Here is a 23446-nt window from a genome sequence, read left to right as displayed (position 1 = left end):
CCACAGAAGCCGAGAGGTTGCTGAGGACCAAGCTCTACTCACACTTGAGGAAGATACTGATCCGTATGGTCTTGGAGGTTTCTGTCCATCGGAGAGAGGAAAGGGAGACGGAGGTGGCCCTCAGGGAATCGATGGAAGTTTCCGACACCTTCAGAGCAGTCCCGGCGAGTCGAGTGGCCATTGACTCACTTGAGAAAACAAAGCTCCACGAGGTTTTGGATTCTGGCGATGATGAGTGCGTGATTTGCAAGGATGAGATTTCGCACAACGAAGAAGTCGCGCGCATGCCATGCAAGCATATGTTTCACCATGAGTGTATCGTTCGGTGGCTGAGCGAGAGCAACTTGTGTCCGCTGTGCCGTTTTCAGATGCCCCAAGATCAGGAGAATTGTGATTGAATTATACATGACTTTACTAGGTTCCCTGTCAATGATTTACTTTTCCCCCTACAATGGATGACAGTTTCAGTCAATCAATGGCCGTAAATTGGATTCATCCCGTTGACTTCGATGTCAAAGTGTGTGATTATTCTTTCCCTGTTCGACTTTCATATCTTAACATGATTAATTGGTCCTTGATCGTCAGCTACCAATTTATAATTAGCCATATATATATATATATATATGTTTTTCGAAATTAGGGCAAAGTTAGCAATATGAAAATTGAAGAAAATCTCTTTCATGGTAATCACCCTTCCAGAAAAAAATTAAAAAGGAAAGATACGAATTTATACGTGACAAAAAGCTAAATTATATAAGAATTTCTTCATATTATTGGTGACTTAACAAATTTTTTATATACATAATACTGAAAACGACGAATAAACTTGGGGCTATTCACCCAGAAAGCCTATTGCTCAGATGTCAATTCAATCATAAATTTTTTAATTTAACCAATTTAGTTATAAATTGTTTGATGATTTGCTAACGATAAACTTCATGGATTTAAGTTTGTTGGGCTACAACTTTCTCTTTCAATTTAACATTTAAAAAAATTAAATAATTAGCCAAAGATAAAGAGTAATGGTTTTGTGCATTACCTTAGCCAAAGATACTTTGATTTAACCTAATTTAGAACCAAAAAATGGAACAGACTGTTCTGTATGCTATATTACTGTATACATTCAAGTAGTTCAATTCGTTGAATAAAAGAGCATACAACATTTTAGCATCAATTTGATATTAAATTATAAATAGTACACATATAATTAAATTATCAAAATACAAAACAAATGATTGGTATAAAAAAAATTCACGGACACTACATAAGTAATTTGTATCGCAAATATTGCACCATCTAAAACAATAAATGCTTTTGTCTACTAACTATTATGGGGAAAACTTAAAATTTTGTTATCATGCTAAAATAAAACGTACTTTATACATACAAATGAGTTACAAATTGTGAAAAAAAAGAGAGTTACAATTGAACAGTAAAACATTTTCAATGAGGACAGTCCAGTCCAATTCCAGGAATTTATAATCTTAGGTGGCGCACTTAGAGATAACACATGGACAAGACTTTGTTATAACCTTTTATATTGGTTTTTATTAGATTAGATGTTGGGGAATACCTTTTTCCCGAAAAAAGTAGGAATTATTCTACAAATGATTAATTATCTTTTGATAGTCTTGATTGCGATCAACAGTGACAAATCAGCCTGAGCGGGTGGGTTACCCTATCGGTTAGTTCTGGTTCTTCAATGTTTTGATCATGATAGAAAAATAATATTCCTTCGAAAAACTTCATGATTAAAATTCCGGCGGACCGACACATATGAAGTCCAATCGTACCTTGTTTAGATTCATCCTCTTGAATTCATTTAGAATCCCTTCAATTTAAGTAGAAATTTTTTTTATTACATTGCCTGCAGTGAGTTTCCCTTCTTTGAAATACTAGAAAGTTGCGCTTTTTGAGTAGGCAAACTAGGTATTCCACTCTTTAAGCTGGCTTCGAAAGTGTCTTGGTTGAAGACATGAAGATTCAGATAATCGTGCTCTTTTTCTCTCTTGGTTTTTTGGGATAATGGTACAAATTATCCCTAAAATTTAGTTCAATGTGCAATATCTTGAACTTTTAATTTGTGCAATGTGGTTTCTGAACTTTGCCCAATGTGCAATATCGTCCCTAGACTTTTAATATGTTCACTGTAATTCCTAAACTATTGTTCAATGTAGTCCCAAGATGTTGACACCTATTTTAATTTTGCCCGAAATTAATTATGCAAAATTTTAGGGGTTAATGTTCTTAATTCCTAAAACAAAAAAAATTAGGGTTTAATATTTAATGGCATTGCATATAGACATTAGGTATTTTTGTGCATTATTAGGGTTTATTATAATTTTTTTAAAAAAATTAATTATTAAAAAAATTTAAAAAATTAAAAATAATATTAAAAAATCAGATTGGGCCGGGCCAAGGCCGGCCCAACCTGACCTTCTTTTCTTCCTCCTTTCCGCGCGGGACTAGGCTCGGCCCAACCTAGCCCAGCCCCTCCTCCCCCTCCTTCTCCTTCCTTTCTCCTTCCTTCCCCGCTTGTTCCTTCCCTCCTTCTTATTGTCACCGTCGGACCGACGGATGGTGGAACGGGAAAGCCGTTCCACCAAGGAAAATGAACGCAGGGGAAGTGTCAGTGAAGGGCATTGAATGCCCTTCAATGCTCTGCCTTCTTCCTCTCTCCCCGAGCGCTCCTCCACCGCCCAAAAAGAAGCCCCGAAAGTCAAGGGGACAAGCAGAGGTTAGCGGAGCAGAATGAAGCAGAGAATGAGTGGAGGAGAGGCGGGCGAGCAGGTGGCCGCCGACCGGCTATAAAAGCCGGGGAGAGGAGAGAGAAAAAAGGGGGACTTGGTTGGGCAAAAACAGAGCACAGAGAGAGAGAAAGAGATTTGCAAAAAGTTTGAGCGAGACTGAGAGCAAACGTGAGAGCTGAGCATTTGTAGGGACTGAAGAGGAATCCAGTCGGCCCCGTCGTTGCCCTCGTACCGACCGGGGACCCCCCCGGAAGCAGCTCGACCGGTGAGCCTTCCCCGGTCTCTGTTTTGCCCTGTTTTCCTATGCAGGTTGGCCGGGACTCGCGCCGGCCATTTCGCGCGAATCCCGGCCCATACCGACACCACCCACGATCCTGAATAGCCGTCTGAGGTGAGTCGTGGCCGCCTGAATACGCGGGGGCCCTGAAATAGGTCAAAATTCCCCTGTTTTATGTATGCATGCCAACTGTTTGTTAAAATGTCTCAATAGGGCCGATTTGTTTTTGATCTTCGCGGGAGAATAGATGGTCGGACGGTGACTGAGCTAGCTTGAGTTGATTTTGTGGCGGTTATTAAGGACCAAAAGAAGCCTAAGTTTGGCCTGGGTCTGCCGGCCAAGCTCCGACCGGCGTTTGGGTTAACAAACCCCGGTTGGGGCTTGGCCGGTGACCATTTTGGTCGGCCCTCCGGCGACCAGATGCTGGGATCTCTTCAACTTGGTGTGCTGAAGAGAGTGGAGCCACTGGCAAGACGAAACAGCCAGCAAATTGCCGGAATTTCATCCGGTCAGCAGCCTCGCCACGCTTGAGGCACGATACCCGGCCGAACCGGCCCGGTCCGGTTCAAAACCCGGTTCATCGGCCCGCGTCAGTCTTGGCCCGATCCAGATCCGAAAGTCCGACCCGAATCTGCAAATTCCGATCGGGTTCACGGATCCGGGTCAGTTTTGACTCGGCCCGGGTTCGCCAACCCAACCCGATCGAATATTATTAATATTATATTATTTTTAATTTAAAAATATTTTTTAAAAAAGTATTTTAAAAATAAATAAAAAATAAAAAAAGTATTTTAATTTTTTAAATCGTAATTTTTATTATTTTTTAAAAAATAAAAAATTTCTTTTAAAATTAGGAAATAGTTTAGAAATTAATATTTTTGAATATTTTTCTAAATTATGTGAATTATTTTATTAATAATCATATTTAAATCGGATAAGCCTGTAGGGCTATGCAATAGAATTTTGGATGTTACTTTTATACTGTTGTATTATTATTATGCATGTTGTTTATAATTAGAATATAATTGCATAAATTGTCGTGTTTTGAATGTTATTGCCTTAATTAGGATTATAACCTTAGGCTACATATTTATCTTGACTGCTAATTTTCAATGATTGCGTACTCGTTTGATCACCTCACATGTTAGGAAATAGGTTCTAAAATCATTTCAAATTGCCTGATAAATATTTTATAAAATGAGCAGGGTAAAAAGGTATCGAAAGGGCACTAGTCACCCAACTAGTGTAACAAAATCCCCGAACTCATTTAATCTCTGGTTTGTAGGAGTAGGGTGATTCTTCCGTCACCTTACTTGGGTTTCTAATCAAATCCACCCTAAATTGATTCGTGGCGACTCCTAGATAAAAATCATTTGCAAGTTAAAACCTAAACCACAAGTTACGATACGGTATGGGCTTGGGAGAGCCCGAGTTAAGTCCTGGACCTAGACGTAGCGCGTACCAGGCGAGACCCCTTTTTTAAAACTGGAGGTCGGTCACGACACTAGACTATATAGATTATATGAAGAAGTTTAAAAGTTTAGGGATTACATTAAAAAATTTAAAAGTTGACGGACAACTATGCAAATTGGACCAAAGTTTGGGGACTAAATTAAACAAATTAAAAATTCAGGGACGACATTGCTCGTTAGATCAAAATTTAAGGACCATTTATATCATTTTCCTTAGTTTTTTTAGCTATTGGTGAGCGCCACGTGTCTTAAGAAAGAATTGAAAAGGGACAAGTTAGCATTTTCAGTAAGTCAAATTGGACAAAAATAACGGATGGATTAATTGCACTAATTTGATAATTTTTAGGGCTTGATTGTACTTTTTGAAAGTTTTAGAAATCAATTCTATTTTTTGAAGCAAATTTTAAGATTTCTGATGCACTTATCCATTAGTTTTATTTTAATTGCATTTAATGCTATGCCTAGTTCAAATATATATATATATATATATATATATAGTTATCATTGATTGTAATGGTGATATTTAAAAATATTTATAATTTGGAGTGATCAAATATTATTTTCTAACGAAAATATTATTTACATAAATAAATTGATCATTTTTCTTCATTATGAACAAAACTACAAATAAATTATTTCAAACGGTACCATGTATATCATAACTTACGAGTGCGAATGTATTAAATGAAAACAAAAGGTATAACCAACATTTTCAATTAAGAAATGTTTAAGTAAGCTAAAACAAATCAATTCATTTTTTTTTTAATTTAAGATGAAATCAAGAAAAGAAGACCCGAAGGACGTCCTACTTACAAAACAACGGAAAATTATCCAAAAATTCATAAATCTATTGCACTTTTGCCAATTGAGTCATAAACCTTTTAAGTTTGCCAATTGAATCCTAAACAATTACACTTCTTGCCAATTGAGTCCATCCGGCCAATTTTGGCCGGAAATTGATGATGTGGACACCGGTTGGCACGTGTTGCTGACGTGAATATTTTTAAATAATATTTTAATAATATTTTGAATTTTTTATGGTTTTTTTCTTCTTCTTCTTTTTTCCTTCTCTATTTTTTTTTGGGGGTTTTGGAGTTGGCCGGCGAGGGTCGGCCAGCCACCCTCGCCGGCCAATTCCAAAACCCAAACAAAAAAAAATAGAGAAAAAGAAAAAAAGAAGAAGAAAAAAATCATAAAAAATTTAGAAAATTATTAAAATATTATTTAAAAATGTTCACGTCAGCAACACGTGGCCGGCCGGCGTCCACATCATCGATTTCCGGCCAAAATTGACCGGATGGACTCAATTGGCAAGAAGTGTAATTGTTTAGGACTCAATTGGCGAGAAGTGTAAAGGTTTATGACTCAATTGGCAAACTTAAAAAGTTCAGGACTGAATTGGTAAAAGTGCAATAGGTTTAGGATTTTTTGGACAATTTTCCCCAAAACAACCATAGTCACAAAAAAACTTCAAAAAAAGAAAAAAGAAAAACTCACACATATCGCCATATAGTAATTTTTTCAACGGTAGGCGGATGAAAATAAAAGTCTTTTATTTCGGGTCAAAGACAATCTGGACTGATTCGAAACGCAGGATATGATTCTTCAAGTCCTCGGAATAGGATAGTGGGGCATTACGAAGTTTGAAAAAGGAAAGTAGTTAGATAGTGTGGTCATCAAGTCTTAAATTATTCTTCTTTAATTAGGGAAATAGAAAATTTAGTGAGAATTCTGCTCGGCCTCGGACAGGAAAGATATAACACTATAAGTAATACAAGTTTGTGCACATAAGACTCAAATCCATCCTCGTAAAACCCTCAAAAAATTCAACAGAACCCAGACACTGGAACTCCTCCGAGTAATCCCCTAACCCTTCCCTCCATCATCAAGAACCAAGAACATCTCTGAAGTTTCCACTCCATTCACCAATGGCCGCAGATATTCGTGTCCATGCCCAGATATGTCGCCGAAGGGCGAACGGCGACGCATTCCTTGAAGAGCACGAACTCATGCAAAGAGGCGACACCATCGATAAGTTCACCCGAGTTTGTTATGTCACTCTCGATCGATTCAACTTCCGTAGCAACCTCGAACGTCAAATGAAACAAAGATTGCTCCGCCGACACTATCACATTATCTTTGGCGACGGCGAAACCAGTCATCACGTCACCATGGAATGGCACGAGGCGGATTGCCTCGTGCTAAGAGCGGCTGCAGAAGCCGAGAGATTGCGGAGGACCAAGCTCTACTCGCACTTGAGGCAGATACTGATCCGTATGGTCTTGGAGGTTTCTGTCCATCGGAGAGAGCAAAGGGAGATGGAGGCGGCCCTCAGGGAATCGATGGAAGTTTCCGATGCCTTTGGAGCGGTCCCGGCGAGTCGAGCGGCCATTGACGCTCTCGAGAAAACAAAGCTCCGCGAGGTTTCGGATTATGGCGATGACGGGTGCGTGATTTGCAAGGATGAGATTTCGCGCGAGGAAGAAGCGGCGCGCATGCCATGCAAGCATATTTTTCACCACGAGTGTATCGTCCGGTGGCTGAACGCGAGCAACTTGTGCCCGCTGTGCCGTTTTCCGATGCCTGGAGATTGTGATTGAAACTAAACAGGTTCACTGTACTAAAAGTTTGAACGATTGATTTTGATACAATAGTGTATGATGATTCTTTCCCTGTTCGACTTTCCTATCTTAACCTGATTGATAGGTACTTGACCGTTTGCAACCAATTTCTAATTAGCCATATACAAAAATGTTTTTCGACATTAGGGCACAGTTAGTGAGATATGATAAATGAAGAAAGTCTCTTTTACGTTTATTGGGAGTTTAAAACAATAATTGAAATAATCTAATTTGTAAATTCCTTTAGGTTGAATTCAGAGTTTTTCAAAGGTGTGGATAATGAAAAACTTCATGAGGTTCTCCTTCAATCTAATATTTAAAAAAGAAAGAAAGAATAATTGACAAAGATTTATGGTTTTGTGCATTAGTTTGGCCAAAAATACTTCGACTTAACCTAAATTAGCTCCAAACAAAAAAGAAGCAGACTTTTTTTTTTGTATTTTAGTGATATATATCTAAACAAGTAGTTCAATTCGTCGAAGCTAAAACTAGAAAATTCTTGCAGATCGCTGTTTAATAAATGTTGTCTACCATATGAAAATAAGAGTCCTTTATTTAAAGCCAATAATAATCAATAAGGTACTTTTTCAAAGACAATACGGAATGATTCAATAAATTAATATGGGAGTTCAAGTCCTAAAACATTGAGATTCAAAAAGGAAAGTAGTTTCTGGCATTTGGCTATGTTTTAAATTACTCAAATTTCTCTATTCGAAGAGTTTTCTGTATTTAAAGAAGGGAAAATGACACAAATAGTTTCTGAACTTTGACCCAATGTGCAATTTGGTCCATGAACTTTTAATTTGTTCAATGTAGTCCCTGAACTTTAACCTAATGTTCAATTTAGTCCCTGAAATTTTGATTTGTTCAATGTGGTCCCTGAATTTTTAATATGTGTTCAATTTAGTCCTTGAACTATTTGAAAATGTTCAATATAGTCCTTCCATTATTTCAAGTGCAGGGACTATATTGAACATTTTCATATAGTTCAGGGACTAAATTAAACACATATTAAAAGTTCAGGGACCACATTGAACAAATTAAAAGTTCAGGGACCAAATTGAACATTATGTTAAAGTTCATGGACTACATTGAACAAATTAAAGTTTAGGGACCAAATTGCACGTTAAGTCAAAGTTCAGGGACTATTTGTGTCATTATCCCTTTAACGAATTTTATGGATTTTTTGACACTTAAACTAATAAACTATAGAAGTTTGGGAATGTCAATTGGCAAATAAACTATATCTTTGAGTACAAATTCAAAAATAGGATTGTATTTCACTTAAAAATGAGATGTGAAAATGAGGGGAGAGACTCCTTCATATACAAGTATAGCACTGACCGTATTTGTACATCTCTCATCGATCTAACGGTGAAGATCGTACCTCCCCAATTACCATCTACCTCCATTTATTACAAGAGGGTACAATAACAATATCGTCCGTCCTCAGGAGTATTCTAGAATATTCGAGAAAACCCTAGGATATAATATCTTTGAGATCCGCCCACTTGTTCATGGATTAGTCACAGTTCTCCGTTCAACATCCTCGTGAATGATCCAATTCTCTGTGCCACTTTGCTATGTGTTTCCTTTGTTCTTGTACTAGTCTCAGTTTTTCCCCTGAACTGATACGAAACGACGGACTCGGGCTATTGGGTCAATATTGGGCCTGCTGACTCTTGGGTTTGTGAGGGTTATTTGGGCTGAATTTTCTGGGCTTGTATTCGCTGGGTTTTGCGCAATTAAATTACTTTTTTTAAATAAAAAAGATTAATTAGAACCCTAGTGGGCCCAGGAAAAGAGAATTTCGAGACGACGTAGGATTAAAATCAATATAAATTTGTACACGCAAGACTTAAATTCATTATCAAGCAATTCACAGGAAATTCCTCCTTTTCCACACGAATACTTGTTCTCAATTCACCATGGATATCGTTCGTAAAGTGGCTATAACCCTTCGTGTGCTTTGTCCACCAGAGGACGCGAGCACATTGCCAGAGGACCGCGAGAACAGGCAAAGCGGTATTTTCTCGGACAGGTTCACGCGCACCCGCTTCTTCATGCTCCGGCGAGGAAATTTCCGGCGCAGCCTGGACGACCTCCTCTCGGTGAAGCAGCGATTGCTCCATGAGGCCTCTCATGTGATCGCAGATTGCACGGCTGGCCCCTGCATTACGCTACAAGGGCAATCGGTAGACTGCATCTTCATGCACTCGGCCTTGCACTTGCAAAACGTGTTGAGGAGCGAGCGGTACTCGCACCTCCAGAATATGCTGGTCGAGATGGCCTGCAAAATCATCATGTGGAGGAGAGCTGGCTTGGAATTATTATTGGAGGCGGCAATACATGAATCAATAGAATATCCCGGCGATTCCAGGGCGGTCGCCACAAGTCAAGAGGCCATCGACGTGCTAGAGAAGACGAACCTCGACAAATGGTTCACAAGAGGAGGACGGCAGCGCCGGAGAGCCGTGTGCAATATGCTTGGAAGACATGAATCTATGTGAAGTGGAAGTTGCATGCATGCCATGCAAGCGCGAGTTTCATCACGATTGTCTCGCTCGCTGGCGAACGATGAGCAATGTGCCCATTGTGCCGTTTCGCCATGCCCTCGAGCTTGAGTGATGTTGACTAAATTAATCATGGTCCACATAATATATTGAAGATAGGTTTTGCAGATTCTTTTTTTCAATAGGCTCGTGAATTATTTCATGGTATTCACAACTCAACTTTGAATTCTCATTTTATAGCATGCTTATAAGTTTGGATTCCGAAGATGCCGTCTCTTCTCCTTATCGGAGGTGGCAACACAAGAATCGATGGATTATCCTGGTGGTTCCAGGGCAGTCCCCGTGACTCAAGAGGCCATCGACGCGCTAGAGAAGATGAAGCTTCACTGGTTCGCATGAGGACGGCAGTCCTGGAGAGCCGGGCACGACATGCTTGGAAGACATGAATCTTCGTGAAGCGGAAGTTGCATGCATGCCATGCAAGCACAAGTTCCATCACCATTGTCTCGCTCGATGGCTAAAGACGAGCAATCTGTGCCCATTGTGCCATTTCACCATGCCCTCGGGCCTGAGCGATGTCGAAACTCTTCATCAGTCAGCGTCTTCGTTTGCTTATCCGAAAAAGCAGTCCTGCCTTTCGCTCTCCAAATCTCGATTCACCTTGTGACTGGGAGCACCAAATATAATTATGTATGCTCACTGTCCACGAGAAGACGCGGATGCGGTACCGGACGACTTCGACAGAATAAAAAGACGTTATTTCTTCTACCGGTTCACAAGAGCCCGTTCCTTCATGCTCGAGCGAGACAACACGCGGCGTGTTGCCGACAGTCTCGCCTTGATGAGGCAAAGGTTGTTCGGCTAGGGTTCTTGTGTACCGGCATACGAGACTGGCAAATCCATCGTGATGGCAGGGTCGGACATAGACATCGTCATGGCACGCCCGGCTCAGTATCTAGACCAAGTGTTGAGGAGCGACAGATATTCTCACCTCACGTAAATACCAGTCTGTATGGGTTTCCAAATCAACATATGGTGGAGCGAGCAGTTGGAATTTGGCTGCGGCATTTCAAGAGGCTATTTTAGCGCTTGACAAGATGAAACCGAACGAGGTCTAAGAGATCTTTTAGAATTTATTTTTTAGCTGTATTTCCACGACTAATGAAACATAACATCATGACGTCTTTTCTTCCTCGTATCGATCTTTGGATTCCTAGATTATGGTATTGTACTGATCCATAAATATTATAATTCAATAATCCTCAGCTCCCATCTTGTACCAGATGTCCTTGGGAAAATTGCCAAAAGTATCATAAATTTATTAATTTGTGACAATTCAATTATAAACATTTTCACGTTTTATCAATTGAGCCCACCAGGCCAAAATTGGCTGGAGTTTACCGACGTGGACGCCGGATGGACTCACTTGGTAAAACGTGAAAATGTTTAGGATTCAATTGGCACAATTGAAAGGTTTATGACAAAATTGGCACAAATACAATATGTTCATGACTTTTTTGATAATTATTCCAATGTCCTTTGAATGACATTATAAGTGAACGAAGCACGAGTGAAGAAACTAGTATAAATGGATTTCAAATGGTCCCCAACTTGTTAAACAACCACAATCACAATAAATAAAGAATGCTCACATGTTGCTATTTAATAGTTTTTGGGATAAGTTTACTAGAAATCCTAAAAATTATCATCAAAGTGCATTTGAGTCCTAAAACTTGTAAAAAGCACAATCAAATCCTAAAACTTATCAAATTAGTTCACTCGAGTCCTAAAGTTAACACTGCTAATTTACTAACGGAAAATGTTGACGTGACGCTGACGTGAATTTTTTTATTATTTTTTCTATCTTACGTGGTGACGACGTGACTTTTTATATTATTTTTTCTAGTGGCAACCCTCACCTGATCTGGGGGAGGGCCGCGTCCCCTCGCCCAGATCTGGGCGATCCCTGCCGGCTATCCCCCACCCTCACTGGCCCCTCCCGGCGATGGTGGGGTGGCGGCGACAAGGGCTTTAGCCCTCCCCACCTGACTTCTCCTTCTCCCCTTTTTTAATTTTTAGCTTATTTTTAAAATTTCATTTAAATAAAATTAGCATTAAAAATTCAATTTTGGCCAAAACGACGTCGTTTTAGCCTTATGTTTCGTAATTTAGACCCATCATTGCCACGTATGAGATATAAAATATTTAAAAGCGCCACGTCAACGTTTTCCGTCAGTAAATTAGACGGTGTTAGCTTTAGGACTTGATTGAATCAATTTGATAAGTTTTAGGACTTGATTGCACTTTTTGCAAGTTTTATGAATCAATTCCACTTTCGTGACAAATTTTAGGATTTCTAGTAAATATATCCCATAATTTTTTTACAGGACGAAAATAAAAGTCCTTTTTTAAAAGCCAAAAAATAACCAGTAAAGTACTGATTTGAAAATTAATGCAGGAGATAATTCTTCAAGTCCTAGCACATTAAGATTCAACGCGGGGGATTAAAGAAGGCGAAAAAGGAAAGTAGTTTACAAGCGTGTTCCTCAGACGCAATTAAGGCGTTTCCTACTTTGACTCGAGATAATCTTCTTGAGGTCATCCTGAATCCATCGGAGATCATACTTTCTTAATTTGGAACGGCAATTAATTAAGTAAATTTCAAGAACCATATATATATATATCATTCGCTTGTTTACTAAAACATTACAGCACCTACCACTTCAATACCATTCAAGACACTACTTACTTCCTGATTATCTCTCCCTCTCTGTCTTTCTCGTCAGCATACAATTCTGTCTAGTCAAACCCAACCCGATCATGGCTCGTCGAGTTATGTTATGTGCCAACGTATTTGCGTCTCCCAAAGACGCGTGCAATCTGCCATACGACGATCAAGAGTTCATTGAAAGCGCCGACGGCTATCTCAAGTTCACTCGGATGTGTTTCTTCGTGGTCGAGCGCGGCAACCATTGGCGTTACGTTGAGGATCTCCTATCGCTGAGGCATAGGCTCTGTCGGAGCGGCTCGCGGCTCGTCGACGACCGCGACACGGGTTGCTGTGTCTCGCTCGATCCGCTCCAGATCAAGGACATCATCCAAACCATAGCCGTGCGCGTAGAGAGGATGGTGAAGCAAAACTCGCACCGCAAGAGGATACCCTTTGTCGCGACTTGCGAGGTGATTCTGGCGAGCCATGGACAGCCGCAGCAGAGGGAGGCGCTGATGGGGTCCGCGAATTTCTCAGGCTTTGGAGTGGTTCTCTCGACCGGAGCGGCTGGTGATGTGATCGAGAAGAGGAAACGCGATGAGGACTTCGACGACGATGACTTGAAATTGGAGGAGATGCAGCTCGAGTAATTCATGAGCGGATGCTAAAGACAAGTCGGATGTAAATAATTTCCTTTACAATCTCAATTTGAAGTTTTTGAATTAAATCGGATTTCGTCTACTTTTCGTATGTGGTACTTCGTTAGAATAGCTGCCTCTGCTGTCGAATTATATAATTGTATGAACTACGATAAATTTTAATGGGTATAAACAAGCAGCAAAACAGGCTTTCACCGTTTTCAAACTAGAGTCAGCAAAATAATACTGTCATTTATTGAAATTTTTTCTTTCTTAATCGTACTTGGGACGAAAAAACGAATATAAAAAATAGTAGGTTATGCAAAAAGAATCAATGCAAAAAACAGTATATAATGTGTTCCCTAGTAATTACTGTGAAAAGATCAGGATTATATGTTTGGGAGAAGAAACTAATCAATTTAACCAGTCGTCTTATACAAGTCGAAGGAGCGATCGATCAATCAAATGAAAATTGCGCTTGGTTAGGAAGCAATTCCGCGCGACGTGTTTCACCGTGGGTGTATAGTCCGGTGGCCGAGCACAAGAGCCGCTTGTGTTCGCTATGCCGTTCTTCTGTGCTCACAAAATTGGAAGGCCGTGATCGAATTAAGCACCGGACGATTACTCGCCCGTTATGCAAATTATCATATGAATATGTAGCTCCAAACACAGCACAAAATTATTGAAGAAGGCGCACATATAATTAAAATATGTGGAGGAAAACCTCCAAAGGATTTTTTCATCTGTTCTTTTAGTGTAGATGCAAGTCTAAAAACGATTAATTAGAATCCCAGTCGGCCCAGGAAAAGGATTAGAAGTACTATCAATTTGTACGCACAAGACTTAAATTCATTCTTGTAAGTCCATGTGAAATTCAACATAATATCCAACCCCTCCATTATCAAGAAATCCACAGAAAGTTCCTCCTTTTCCACGCTACACTTTCACGAATACTTGTTCTCAATTCGCCATGGATATCGATCAAGAAGTCCCCATTACCCTTCGAGGGCTTACTCCACGAGAAGTCACCATCACCGTTACCCTTCAAGTGCTTTGTCCGCGAGAGGATGCGAGCCCATTGCCGGAGGACTGCGAGAACGGGCGAAGCGGCTTTTTCTGGGACAGGTTCACGCGAACCCACTTCCTCATTCTCCAGCGACGAAATGTCCGGCGCAGCCTGTACGACCTCCTCTTGGTGAAGCAGCGATTGCTCCTTGAGGTCTCTCTTGTGATCGCCGATCGCACAGCCAGCCCCTACATTACGCTTCAAGGGCAATTGGTAGACTGCATCTTCATGCACTCGGCCTTGCACTTGCAAAACGTGTTGAGGAGCGAGCGGTACTTGCACCTCCAGAAGATGCCGGTCGAGATGGCCTGCAAAGTCATCATGGGGAGGCGACGTGGCTTGGAATTGTTATCGGAGGCGGCAATACAAGAATCGATGGAATATCCTGGCAATTCCAGGACGGTCCCCGCGACTCAAGAGGCCATCGACGCGCTAGAGAAGACGAAGCTAGACAATGGTTGGCGAGAGGACGGCAGCACCGGAGAGCCGTGCGCGATATGCTTGGAAGAAATGAATCTACGTGAAGTGGAAGTTGCAAGCATGCCATGCAAGCACGAGTTCCATCACGATTGTCTCGCTCGATGGCTAACGATGAGCAATATGTGCCCATTGTGCCGTTTCGCGATGCCCACGAGCTTGAGTGATGTTGACTAAATTAATCATGGTCCACATAAAATATTGAAGATAGGTTTCGCAGATTTTTTTTTCAATAGTCTCGTGAATTATTTCATGGGATTCAGAACTCACCTTTGAATTCTCATTTTATGGTATGCTTATAAGTTTGGATTCCGATCAAGGTGCTTCAAAATCAAAGAAAACTTTTTCTACGTAGGATTTACTTCATACGTCACGACTCACGTGTACATCGCTAAATTTCAAACACTTTCGTCATATTATTAAGGGAAAAATCCACCAAAAGCCTCAAATTATATCCTCTATGACATATTTATCCTAAACTTTTTTTGGTAACATCAAAAGTCCCAAACTTGTACCTGTATGACATATTTACCCTTCGTTAAAGTTTCGTCAATGAGAACTGTTAAAAATCTGTCTAAATCGATGCCAAAAAGCAAACATTGTTGACATGGTATTCACATGGCTTAAGTGAAATAAAAACGACGTTATTTCGACTGAAAAATCATCTTTCGAAACATTGATGGAAGGTAAATATGTCACATAGGTATAAATTTGGAGCTTTTTATGTCACGAGAAAAAGTTAGGGTAAATGTATCACGGTATGGATAGTTTAGGATTTTTAATGTCATAAAAAGAGTTCAGTGTAAATATGTCATGGTGGGCATAGTTTGGAATTTTTTGTGGCTTTCTTCCTAATATTTAATTAAGGTTCTAAGACATACCATCACAAATCGATGGGAGGACATTTTTTATTTGCAATTGCTCGCACATTCCTTTGATAGAAGATGCAACACCCTTATTACTTAGATAAAAGATGCGAAATTTCAATATCCTAATTACTCGCTGCCCGAAGGAAAATTTTCCAAAAAGTCCTAGACCTATTGCATTTTTACCAAATTAGTTTTAAACTTTTTAATTGTACCAATTGAGCTATAACCTTTTTCACGTTTTGCCAATTGAGTCCATCCGGCCAATTTTGGCCAGAAATCTCTTACGTGGATGCTGACCGTCCTACGTGGCACGACCGACGTTAACATGGATAATTTTTAATATTTTTTTACGATTTTTTTATTTCTTTTCTTTTCCTTTCTTTTTATGGTTTTTTCTTTTCTTCACTTCTCCTTGTTTACCTTATTTTTTACTGTGGTTGGCAAGGCTCACTGGGCCCTTGCCGGCCACTGGGTGATGGTCATTGGGGCGCTCTTTTTTTAATTAAATTTGCGACGAATTTTATATTTCGTCGCAAATTTTAGCGACGAACATATTTTGTTTCCGTTGCAAATTTGCGACGGAGTTTTTTTTTTGCGACGGATTCGTTTTCCGTCGCAAAATTTTGCCACGGATTTTTTTTTCCGTCGCAAAATTTGCAACGGATTCTTTTTCCGTCGCAAAAATTTGCGACGGACTTTGTTTCCGTCGCAAAAATTTGCGTCGGATTTTGTTTCCGTTGCAAATGTTTGGAAAATGCAATACAATTTTTGGAATCCGTCGGAAATTTGCAATGGAAAATAGATCCGTCGCAAATTTCCGACGGATTTTGCGACGGATGTTTTTTCCGTCGCAAATTTGCGATGGATTTTTATTTCGTGGCAAATTCCGTCGCAAATTAGCGACGAATAATTTTCGTCGGTAATTTGTGACGGAAAAAAAATTCCGTCGCAAATTAGCGACGAAAAATTTCCGTCGCAAATTTCCGTGGCAAAATTCATGTTTTTTTGTAGTGTGTTCATTGTGCCCATTCGCTTTATCCACGTGTTAATTCAGTGGTTATGTACTCAATTGTATATTGAATGCACGTCTATTTTTAAAAAGGAGGTTGACGAAAAGTTGGTTGCTTATTGACATTTTTGAGCTTAACTTATATTTCGACCAAAAAAAAATTGACTTATATACTGACATTAATAACAAGATTGTAGACTAGTGAGGGGATTTGATGGTCTCCCGGTCATGATGATGAAGGTGATACTATGATAGCCGAGGTCATAAACCCTTAAGTCGGACGGTGGTTTGAATAATGTATAGGTAGGCTTTGGGTTAAGTATGAGTGTGGCGACGCTAGTTAACCCGACCTTCTTCTTAGGATTAATGCACTCTCTATTTTATTTTGGATGCTTGTATTAATACTTGGAAGATGGATGTAAAAGAAAGATCCATATGTATGTCATTTAAACCTGTTAAATTTCTGTTACCGCGATTGTTTTACTATGCTTTTGTGTGTTTAAAAGAATAATAAATAAATTAAGGAAAGATCTTGCATCGCACGTGACGTTCTAGGGTGTTACACAAGTGGTTTCGGCTCGACCAGAGAGGAACAAGGCCTAATCGTTGGTGACTTGGGCACAAAACTCGGGTGCTTGGGCATGGTCGTCGGGGACCCAGGCATGCGGACTAGGGTCTTGAGACCAGCCTTTGTGGACTCAAGCCCAGCCACTATTGACTTGGACGTGGGAGTCGGGTACTTGGGTATGGCCACTAGGGACCCTGGCACGGTCATTAAGGTCCCGAGGTTGGCCTCTATGGATCTGGGCCCGACGCTAATGGATTGGAGCTTGGCCTCCATAGACTTAGGCTCGGTTTATGTGGACCTAAGCTCGGCCTCTATAGACTTAGGTCTGGCCTTTGAGAACCAAGGCCTGGGCGTCAATGACTTGGGTGTGCGAGCCGATACCGAGCCATGGCGAGGACCCGAGTCCAGGGCATGGCCATCAAGGACTTAGGCACAAGCAACAGAGTCTCTTGCATGGCTTTTGAGGACCTCAACACGAGTACCAGGGTCTCAGGCTAGGCCTCTATCGACTCGGGCATTGATCACTTGGTTACAGGAATCGATACTCAGGCACGATTGGCAGGGACCTAGGCATGAGCACCAGGGTCTTGGGCCTATCCTTGATGGACCTTGGCCCAACCTTTGTGGACTCGGGCTCGACCATCGAGGAACTAGTCTTGGCCTCAATGGACCTGGTTTGGCAGTTAGGTATCGCGGGCATGGTTGCCTAGGACCCAGGCACGGACACTAAAAATCTCGACATGGGCATTGGGCTTTGAGGCCCAGCCGCTAAGGACCCAAGAATGGGCGTCAGGGTGCCCATACCCAAGCACCGATGTCTCGTCGTACTTTAATGATTTCAAATTTTTAAAAAAATAAAATAATTTTTCTGAATTTAAGCATAGTTTTTCTATTTACTAGGAAAATATTTTCCATTGACTCATTTTCCTAAATAATCTAAAAGTCGGAAAATGATGACAATGTCTTTTGATAAAATATTTACCGTGAAACAAATAGAGCCTAAATTCAATTAGATAATGGTCTCTCGCATACAAAATATTGATAGCCTCAAAAGTGAGTACTTATATTTTTTTATAAGGCCCATTCGTAGAATATGTGACATACCTTACCTAAACTTTATTTTTATCGCAAAAGGCCTACTTTAGATATATAGATAAATTTCGGGCACATCAATATCTTGCTAACTTTATAGACCATATTCTGACCATAAAAAAAACCTTCATATACCAAATGTAAGTCTAAATTTCAGTATTTGCCCAAACATGAAATTATTTGCATTCGATAATGTACGGAATTGGAGAAGTTGCTTGCCTAATCCACACACATATCTCTTGTTCTTTACTACTAAGCCCATCTCATAAGGCTTTATATTACGTAGAGATTATCAATTCAGATGATACGCGCAAGTTGATCTCTCCCGAGCTCATGCCCTAGCATATATTTATTGAGGAATTTCCTAGGATACGCCACGTTAGCGATCCAGTCATTGTCGATCGTCTTACGTGGCATACCGCCACGTCAGCGATTTTCGGCGAAAAGTGGCCGGAAGGACTACGATGGAATTTGGTAGAAAGGTTTAGGACTAAAATGGCAAAATTGAAAAATTAAGAATTAAATTGGTATCCGTACCATAGATTTAGAACTGATTGAACAATTTTACCAAAAAGTTTCCTCCAACTCCTAGATATTTATTGAAAATCCATCGTTTTTGTTTATGTGATATCAAGCTATATGAGATTGATTCTTTTCCCCGTTCAAAGCGTTGAACATGATTAGTTGGTTGTAAGCAGCCGATTTGTAGGCCATATTTGTGTTTAGGGAGATTAGGGCACAGTTGAGTAAGTCTCTAATAACTTACATAGTAATGACCCTTCGAGCAATACAATAGAAAGGAAAGATAAGAATATCTTCCTGTGAAGGTCTGAATTATTTAAGAAATTTCATCAACTATATGTTGGTTTAACCAATAATTTCATGTATGCAATCCTGGAAAGTACTAGTATGTTTGGTTAAAATCTATATATTCTGATTTTCCTTTCTTTGAAGTGCAAAATAAATCTTTCATATGGAAGCAACATTTGGATGACCATAGATTCAGAAACAAAAACCAACTTAGCACAATGATAATTATTTTTGCTTTTCATCATAAAACTGTCCATTTATCTTTAATTTCAGCAGTTGGAAGAAGAAACTTGATGCCAAATGAATATATGTATCATCTACTTACATTTTTCATTTTGAACTTAAAAGTTAAAATCTTCTTGTGTTTAGTCAACTATATGTCATTGTCCTGTAATTAAAAAATAAGTAAGAAATCAGTGTGCTGCTTTTAAATGTTTTGGTCGGGTGCAGCATTTGTTGCCTTTGTTAGTTCAAACTTCTAACTAGTTGATTTTATTTTGGCTGCATTGAAAGATATGCCTAGTGCAATGAAAAAAAACATTGTTAGAATTTTCGCTTTCATGTTATTGTTTGTAATAGCGATATTTAAATATAGCTATAATTTGGTGTAGTTGAGCATTAATTTTCTGAAGAAACATTTACCTAGGTAGATAACAAATTGATTGTTTTTGCTGATTAAAAGAAAAAGAGAAAAACGCAAATTCAAACGGGACCTTAAATATCATAACTATGACTGAAAAGTAGTATGGAGCAATATATAAAAACAAAAGTCATAACTAACATTTACACTTAATAAATGTTGTTTATTGAAATGATCTTGAATAAGCAATTTTCCTTTAGTGAAATCGAACACCATTTTTAATTTGTTTAAGCAAGCTAAAGCAAATCAATTCATTTTTTCTGTATTTAAGAAATCAAGAAAAAAAAATCTGAAGGACACCCCATTTACAAAACAACCAGTCACAAACGGTTTTAAAAAAATGCACACATGTCACCATATAATAAATTTCTCTATGGTAGGAGGATGAAAATAAAAGTCCTTCATTTAAAGCCAAAGAAACCAACAGGGTGTCCTTATTTATAGGGGGCTAAAGACAATCTCGACCGATTCGAAATGCAGGATATAATTCTACAATTGCTCGGACTCCTAGTGCTAGTAGGATGGGGACACGTTTAGAAGTTGAAAAAGGAAAGTAGTTAGAAGCAATCGAAATGTGATCATCAACTCTTAAATTTTCTTAAAAAAAGAATTATTGAGAATCCTACTCGTCCTCGGACAAAAACAAATAATCGATCGATATAAGACTAAGTAATGTATAAGTTTGTGCACATAAGACTCAAGTCCATCCTCGCAAAAACCCTCCAAAATTCAACATAACCCACGCGCTGGAACTCCTCTAGTTCCCCTAACCCACCCTTCCATCAACAAGAACCAAGAAAATCTCTTAAGTTTCCACTCCATTCGCCAATGGCCACAGATATTCGCGTCCATGCCCAGATATGTCGCCGGAGGGCGAACGGGGACGCATTACTTGAAGAGCACGAACTCATGCAAAGGGGCGACACTGTCGATAAGTTCACCCGAGTCTGTTACGTCACTCTCGATCGATTCAACTTTCGAAGCAACCTCGAACGTCAAATGAAACAAAGATTGCTCCGCCAACGTTATCAAGTTATCTTCAGTGATGGCGAAACCCGTCATCATGTCACCATGGAACGGCATGCGGCAGACCGCGTCATACTAGGAGTGGCCACAGAAGCCGAGAGGTTGCTGAGGACCAAGCTCTACTCACACTTGAGGAAGATACTGATCCGTATGGTCTTGGAGGTTTCTGTCCATCGGAGAGAGGAAAGGGAGACGGAGGTGGCCCTCAGGGAATCGATGGAAGTTTCCGACACCTTCAGAGCAGTCCCGGCGAGTCGAGTGGCCATTGACTCACTTGAGAAAACAAAGCTCCACGAGGTTTTGGATTCTGGCGATGATGAGTGCGTGATTTGCAAGGATGAGATTTCGCACAACGAAGAAGTCGCGCGCATGCCATGCAAGCATATGTTTCACCATGAGTGTATCGTTCGGTGGCTGAGCGAGAGCAACTTGTGTCCGCTGTGCCGTTTTCAGATGCCCCAAGATCAGGAGAATTGTGATTGAATTATACATGACTTTACTAGGTTCCCTGTCAATGATTTACTTTTCCCCCTACAATGGATGACAGTTTCAGTCAATCAATGGCCGTAAATTGGATTCATCCCGTTGACTTCGATGTCAAAGTGTGTGATTATTCTTTCCCTGTTCGACTTTCATATCTTAACATGATTAATTGGTCCTTGATCGTCAGCTACCAATTTATAATTAGCCATATATATATATATATATATATATATATATATATATATATGTTTTTCGAAATTAGGGCAAAGTTAGCAATATGAAAATTGAAGAAAATCTCTTTCATGGTAATCACCCTTCCAGAAAAATATTAAAAAGGAAAGATACGAATTTATACGTGACAAAAAGCTAAATTATATAAGAATTTCTTCATATTATTGGTGACTTAACAAATTTTTTATATACATAATACTGAAAACGACGAATAAACTTGGGGGTATTCACCCAGAAAGCCTATTGCTCAGATGTCAATTCAATCATAAATTTTTTAATTTAACCAATTTAGTTATAAATTGTTTGATGATTTGCTAACGATAAACTTCATGGATTTAAGTTTGTTGGGCTACAACTTTCTCCTTCAATTTAACATTTAAAAAAATTAAATAATTACCCAAAGATAAAGAGTAATGGTTTTGTGCATTACCTTAGCCAAAGATACTTTGATTTAACCTAATTTAGAACCAAAAAAATGGAACAGACTGTTCTGTATGCTATATTACTGTATACATTCAAGTAGTTCAATTCGTTGAATAAAAGAGCATACAACATTTTAGCATCAATTTGATATTATATTATAAATAGTACACATATAATTAAATTATCAAAATACAAAACAAATGATTGGTATAAAAAAAATTCACGGACACTACATAAGTAATTTGTATCGCAAATATTGCACCATCTAAAACAATAAATGCTTTTGTCTACTAACTATTATGGGGAAAACTTAAAATTTTGTTATCATGCTAAAATAAAACGTACTTTATACATACAAATGAGTTACAAATTGTGAAAAAAAAAAAAGAGTTACAATTGAACAGTAAAACATTTTCAATGAGGACAGTCCAGTCCAATTCCAGGAATTTATAATCTTAGGTGGCGCACTTAGAGATAACACATGGACAAGACTTTGTTATAACCTTTTATATTGGTTTTTATTAGATTAGATGTTGGGGAATACTTTTTTCCCGAAAGAAGTAGGAATTATTCTACAAATGATTAATTATCTTTTGATAGTCTTGATTGCGATCAACAGTGACAAATCAGCCTGAGCGGGTGGGTTACCCTATCGGTTAGTTCTGGTTCTTCAATGTTTTGATCATGATAGAAAAATAATATTCTTTCGAGAAACTTCATGATTAAAATTCCGGCGGACCGACACATATGAAGTCCAATCGTACCTTGTTTAGATTCATCCTCTTGAATTCATTTAGAATCCCTTCAATTTAAGTAGAAATTTTTTTTTATCACATTGCCTGCAGTGAGTTTCCCTTCTTTGAAATACTAGAAAGTTGCGCTTTTTGAGTAGGCAAACTAGGTATTCCACTCTTTAAGCTAGCTTCGAAAGTGTCTTGGTTGAAGACATGAAAAATTCAGATAATCGTGCTCTTTTTCTCTCTTGGTTTTTTGGGATAATGGTACAAATTGTCCCTAAAATTTAGTTCAATATGCTATATCTTGAACTTTTAATTTGTGCAATGTGGTTTCTGAACTTTGCCCAATGTGCAATGTCGTCCCTAGACTTTTAATATGTTCACTGTAATTCCTAAACTATTGTTCAATGTAGTCCCTAGATGTTGACACCTATTTTAATTTTTCCCGAAATTAATTATGCAAAATTTTAGGGGTTAATGTTCTTAATTCCTAAAACAAAAAAAAATTAGGGTTTAATATTTAATGGCATTGCATATAGACACTAGGTATTTTTGTGCATTATTAGGGTTTATTATAATTTTTTTAAAAAAATTATAATTTAAAAAAATGAAAATAATTAAAAATAATATTAAAAAATCAGATTGGGCCGGGCCAAGGCCGGCCCAACCTGACCTTCTTTACTTCCTCCTTTCCGCGCGGGACTAGGCTCGGCCCAACCTAGCCCAGCCCCTCCTCCCCCTCCTTCTCCTTCCTTTCTCCTTCCTTCCCCGCTTGTTCCTTCCCTCCTTCTTATTGTCACCGTCGGACCGACGGATGGTGGAACGGGAAAGCCGTTCCACCAAGGAAAATGAACGCAGGGGAAGTGTCAGTGAAGGGCATTGAATGCCCTTCAATGCTCTGCCTTCTTCCTCTCTCCCCGAGCGCTCCTCCACCGCCCAAAAAGAAGCCCCGAAAGTCAAGGGGACAAGCAGAGGTTAGCGGAGCAGAATGAAGCAGAGAATGAGTGGAGGAGAGGCGGGCGAGCAGGTGGCCG

The 23446-nt window shown here is 39.3% G+C and overlaps 2 protein-coding genes across 2 annotated transcripts; both read left to right on the top strand.

Moving 5' to 3' along the window:
• Positions 1-6670: 6670 nt before the first annotated feature.
• On the top strand, positions 6671-7099 carry LOC130135062 (E3 ubiquitin-protein ligase SGR9, amyloplastic-like). Its single transcript, XM_056303309.1, has one exon. The coding sequence runs from the start codon at positions 6671-6673 to the stop codon at positions 7097-7099; it is 429 nt and encodes a 142-aa protein (XP_056159284.1).
• Positions 7100-13951: 6852 nt separating this feature from the next.
• LOC130135050 (putative RING-H2 finger protein ATL50) lies at positions 13952-14701 on the top strand. The gene has a single exon (XM_056303292.1). The coding sequence runs from the start codon at positions 13952-13954 to the stop codon at positions 14699-14701; it is 750 nt and encodes a 249-aa protein (XP_056159267.1).
• Positions 14702-23446: the final 8745 nt, after the last annotated feature.

Source organism: Syzygium oleosum, unplaced genomic scaffold (genome assembly GCF_021117445.2).
Source record: "Syzygium oleosum isolate NSW1041296 unplaced genomic scaffold, Sole_v2.1 Sole_v2.02, whole genome shotgun sequence".
Taxonomy (NCBI): domain Eukaryota; kingdom Viridiplantae; phylum Streptophyta; class Magnoliopsida; order Myrtales; family Myrtaceae; genus Syzygium; species Syzygium oleosum.
This window is presented reverse-complemented; position numbering and strand designations above follow the sequence as displayed.